General features: G+C 56.4%; 1 protein-coding gene across 1 annotated transcript in view; it reads left to right on the plus strand.

Annotated features, from left to right (window-relative positions):
- Positions 1-1,657: 1,657 nt before the first annotated feature.
- The window catches only part of LOC104398433 (neuroblast differentiation-associated protein AHNAK-like), a gene marked incomplete at its 5' end in the record, with an annotated part of 14,276 nt that continues 10,735 nt past the window's right edge, over positions 1,658-5,198 (plus strand). The window contains 3 exon segments of the mRNA XM_010008542.1: positions 1,658-3,522; positions 3,586-3,960; positions 4,003-5,193. Of these exon segments, the coding sequence (XP_010006844.1) occupies positions 1,658-3,522; positions 3,586-3,960; positions 4,003-5,193 (3,431 nt within the window).

Genomic DNA, 5,198 nt, shown 5'->3' on the forward strand with positions numbered 1-5,198 from the left:
AGGGATGAGGGTGGAGAAGGGATGAAGGATGGAGAAGGGATGAGGGTGGAGCAGGAGGAACAGGGATGAGGGTGGAGAAGAAGAAGGAATGAGATTGGAGAAGGGATGAGGGTGGAGAAGAAGAAGGGAGGAGAGTGGAGAAAAGATGAAGGTGAAGGAGGAGGAACAGGGATGAGGGTGGAGAAGGGATGAGGGTGGAGGAGGAGGAATGAGGGTGGAGGAGAAGGGATGAAGGTGGAGGAGAAGAAGAAATGAAGGTTGGAGAAGGGATGAGGGTGGAGAAGGGAGGAGAGGGGAAGAGAAGGGAGGAGGGTGGAGAAGAAGGGAGGAGGGTGGAGAAGAAGGGAGGAGGGTGGAGAAGGTGAAGAAGGGATGAAGATAAAGGTGGAGGAGAAGGGATGAAGGTGGAGAAAGGACAAAGGTGAAGGAGGAGGAACAGGGATGAGGGTGGAGGAGAAGGGATGAAGGTGGAGAAGAAGGGATGAAGGTGGAGGAGGAGGGAGGAGAGGGGAAGAGAAGGGGAGAGGGTGGAGAAAAGATGAAGGTGAAGGAGGAGGGAGGAGGGTGGAGAAGAGATGAAGGTTGGAGAAGGGATGAGGGTGGAGAAGGGATGAAGGTGGAGGAGAAGAAGAAATGAAGGTTGGAGAAGGGATGAGGGTGGAGAAGGGAGGAGAGGGGAAGAGAAGGGAGGAGGGTGGAGAAGAAAAGAGGAGGGTGGAGGAGAAGGGATGAAGGAGGAGGAGAAGAAGAAATGAAGGTTGGAGAAGGGATGAGGGAGGAGAAGGGAGGAGAGGGGAAGAGAAGGGAGGAGGGTGGAGAGAAGATGAAGGTGGAGGAGGAGGAACAGGGATGAGGGTGGAGGAGAAGGGATGAGGGTGGAGGAGGAGAAGGGAGGAGGGTGGAGAGAAGATGAAGGTGGAGGAGGAGGAACAGAGGGTGGAGAAGAAGGGATGAGGGTGGAGGAGAAGGGATGAAGGTGGAAGAGAAGGGAGGAGGGTGGAGGAGGAGACGGGAGGAGGGTGGAGGAGAAGGGATGAGGTTGAAGGAGGAGGGAGGAGAGGGGCAGAGAAGGGAGGAGGGTGAAGAAGGGATGAAGATGAACGTGGAGGAGAAGGGATGAGGGTGGAGAAAGGACAAAGGTGAAGGAGGAGGAACAGGGACAAGGGTGGAGGAGAAAGGATGAAAGAAGATGAAAGGAGAAGGGAGGGTGGAGAAGGGAGGAGGGTGGAGGAGGAGAAGGGATGAGGTTGAAGGAGGAGGGAGGAGAGGGGCAGAGAAGGGAGGAGGGTGGAGAAGAAGGGATGAAGATGGAGGAGAAGGGATGAGGGTGGAGGAGGGATGAAGATGAAGAAGGAGGGAGGAGAGGGGAAGAGAAGGGAAAGGGTGGAGGAGAAGGGAGAAGAAGGGATGAGGGTGAAGAAGGGATGAAGATAAAGGTGGAGGAGAAGGGATGAAGGTGGAGAAAGGACAAAGGTGAAGGAGGAGGAACAGGGATGAGGGTGGAGGAGAAGGGATGAAAGAGGAAGAGAAGAGGTGAAGGTGGAGAAGAAGGGATGAAGGTGGAGGAGAAGGGAGGAGGGTGGAGAAGGGCTGAAGGTGGTGAAGGAGGGGGAGGAGCAGGGCCAAGGGAGGTGGGGTGGGAGGAGAAGCCCCCCAGGTGCTGAGCCAGCCCCTGTGTTGCAGAGTGGAGATGACGAGGAGTACAGGAGGATCTACACCACCAAGATCAAACCCCGGCTGAAGTCCGAGGAGGGGCTGGAGCTGGAGGGTGGTGGGACACAGAGCAGGACCATCACAGTCACCAGGAAGGTGACAGCCTACACCGTGGACGTCACCAGGGGGGATGGAGCCCAGGATGGTGGTGGCCTTGGCCCCGAGTGGAAGGTCCCCAACCAGGAGATGAAGATCCAGGTGGACCCGACGCTCCCCCAGAGCCAAGTTCCTGGTGGAGAAACTGGAAGATCCTTTGGGGTGGAGATGGTTGGACCCGGCCTGGTGGGCATCTCCTCCTCCAAGGTGGCAACCAATGGACAGATGGGCAAGCTGGAGGGGGGAGGTCACCTCCAGGGTCCCAGGTTGGGTGGCAAAGGACACGTGTCACCTGCTGACCCCTCCAGCCCTTGTGTTGGGGGTCTCCAAGCTCCTGGTGTTGATGTTCCCTTCCCTGGGATGGAGCATCTGAGCTCAGAGGTGGGAAAGGTCAAGATTCCCGTTATGAAAATGCCCAAATTTGGGTTTCCTGGGATGGAACCTCAAGCCCCCCAAGTGGCCACCAACCTCCCCACCCCCAAGCTACCGACCCCGGGCCTGGATGTCTCTTCCACCACCTCTTCCCTCCAGGTGACGGGACCTGAAGCTTCATCTCCTTCATTCCAAGCCCCGCAGGTGCAGGTGGGGCTGAAGGGTCCTGGGAAGGTCCCATCTCCAGGCCTGGAGGTCCCTGGTGTGACCATCAAAGGTCCCAACGTGGAGCTCCCACCTCCGGAGCTTGAGACGGGAAAAATCAAGATCCCATCCATGACCTTCCCCAAATTTACCACCTTGGACTCCCAGGGAGAAGGTCCCGGGGTGGAAATGAGGCCCCCAAAAGGGGAGGTGGCCTTTGGTGGTGACACCATCAAAGGAGGATGGAAAGGTCCCACCATCAAGAAGGTGGAAACGCCCCAAATTTCACTCTCGGATGTGAATCTGCACCTGAAAGGTCCTCAGGTGAAGGGAGACCTGGAAGGAGGTGCCCAAGGACTTGGCTCCAAAGGTCTCAAGGTGGATCTCAAAGCTCCTGAGGTGACCCTTGAAACTCCAGAGGTTTCTCTGCCAGGACCACGTGGACCTGCCCCTGAGCTGGACCTGAACGTGAAGGGGCCCAAGTTGGAGGGAGAAGTTTCTCTCCCCAAAATGGGGGTTGACATGAAAGGACCCCAAGTTGACCTCAAAGGGCCCCAGGTGGGTCTGGACATACCTGGTGTAGATCTCCAAGGCCCCAAGGTTGAGCTGGGAGCTCCAGAGCTGGACATCCAAGGGCCAGGAGGGAAACTGAAGATGCCCAAGTTGAAAATGCCCAAGTTTGAGGTGAAGGGAGAAGTTCCTGAGGTTGATGTGACCCTTCCCAAGGGCCAAGTGGACGTTTCTGCTCCCAAGGTGGACATTTCTGCCCCCAAGGTGGACATTTCTGCCCCCAAGGTGGACATTGACACCCCCAGGGTGGACATCAAAGGGCCTGAGGGACACCTGAAGGGCCCCACAGTGAAGATGCCCGAGATGCACATCACAGCCCCAAAGGTCTCAGTGCCAGACGTGGAGCTGGACCTGAGGGGCCCCAAGGTGGACGTGACTGTTCCCACCTTGGGAGCTGATGTGAAGGCTCCTGAGCTGGAGCTCCAAGGCCCCAAGGTTGAGCTGGGAGCTCCAGAGCTGGAGATCCAAGGGCCAGGAGGGAAACTGAAGATGCCCAAGTTGAAAATGCCCAAGTTTGGGGTGAAGGGAGAAGTTCCTGAGGTTGATGTGACCCTTCCCAAGGGCCAAGTGGACGTTTCTGCCCCCAAGGTGGACATTTCTGCCCCCAAGGTGGACATTTCTGCTCCCAAGGTGGACATTTCTGCTCCCAAGGTGGACATTGACATCCCCAGGGTGGACATCAAAGGGCCTGAGGGACACCTGAAGGGCCCCACAGTGAAGATGCCTGAGATGAGCTTCAAGACCCCCCAGATCTCCATGCCTGACATTGACCTGAACCTGAAAGGTCCCAAAGTGAAGGGAGACCTGGACGTGTCTGTCCCCCAACTGGAAGGGGAGCTGAAAGCACCTTCACTTGACCTCCAAGGCCCCAAGGTTGACCTGGGAGCTCCAGAGCTGGAGATCCAAGGGCCAGGAGGGAAACTGAAGATGCCCAAGTTGAAAATGCCCAAGTTTGGGGTGAAGGGAGAAGTTCCTGAGGTTGATGTGACCCTTCCCAAGGGCCAAGTGGATGTTTCTGCCCCCAAGGTGGACATTTCTGCCCCCAAGGTGGACATTTCTGCCCCCAAGGTGGATCTCCACATGCCCAGCATGGAGGTGGAAGGTCCAGAAGTCAAAGGGAAAGGTCTCAAGTTCAAAATGCCCGAACTCAACGTCCAGACCCCCAAACTGTCCATGCCAGACGTGGATCTCAGCCTGAAGGTCCCCAAGCTGAAAGGAGATGCTGATGTTTCCACCCCCAAGATCTCAGGGGAACTGAAAGGCCCCAAAATTGACGTGGAAGGACCCAAAGTGGACGTGGAGGTGCCCGAGGTGGAGCTGGAAGGTCCAGAAGGGAAAATCAAAGGCCCCAAGTTCAAGATGCCCAAGTTGAACATCAAAACGTCCAAGATCTCCGTGCCCGACGTGGACCTGAACCTGAAGGGCCCCAAAGTCAAGGGGGACGTGGATGTTTCTGCTCCCAAGCTGGAAGGTGACCTGAAAGGTCCAGATATTGACATCAAAGGTCCCAAAGTCAACGTTGACCTTCCTGATGTGGAGCTGGAAGGACCAGAGGGGAAGGTGAAGGGTCCCAAGTTCAAGATGCCCGAGATGCACTTCAAAGGCCCTAAGATCTCCATGCCTGACATTGACCTGAACCTCAAAGGCCCCAAAGTCAAGGGAGATGTGGACGTGTCACTTCCCAAGCTGGAAGGTGACCTGAAAGGTCCAGATATTGACATCAAGGGCCCCAAAGTTGACATTGATGCCCCAGACGTGGAGCTTCACGGCCCAGAAGGGAAGTTCAAGATGCCCAAGTTCAAGATGCCCAAGTTTGGGGTCCCTGGGTTCAAGGCTGAAGGTCCTGAGGTTGATGTGAACCTGCCCAAAGGGGACCTGGATGTGTCTGGGCCAAAGGTGGAGCTGGAAGGTCCAGAGTTGGACATCCAAGTGCCTGAGGGGAAGGTGAAGGGTCCCAAGTTCAAGATGCCCGAGATGCACATCAAGACACACAAGATCTCCATGCCTGACGTGGACTTGAACCTGAAGGGCCCCAAAGTGAAGGGTGGAGTGGACGTGTCTGTGCCCAAGCTGGAAGGTGACCTGAAGGGCCCAGACATTGACATCAAGGGCCCCAAAGTTGACATTGATGCTCCAGACGTGGAGCTTCACGGCCCAGAAGGGAAGTTCAAGATGCCCAAGTTCAAGATGCCCAAGTTTGGGATGCCTGGGGTCAAGGCTGAAGGTCCAGAGGTTGATGTGAA

This window comes from Chaetura pelagica, unplaced genomic scaffold (assembly GCF_000747805.2).
Source record: "Chaetura pelagica isolate M959 unplaced genomic scaffold, ChaPel_1.0 scaffold682, whole genome shotgun sequence".
NCBI lineage: Eukaryota > Metazoa > Chordata > Aves > Apodiformes > Apodidae > Chaetura > Chaetura pelagica.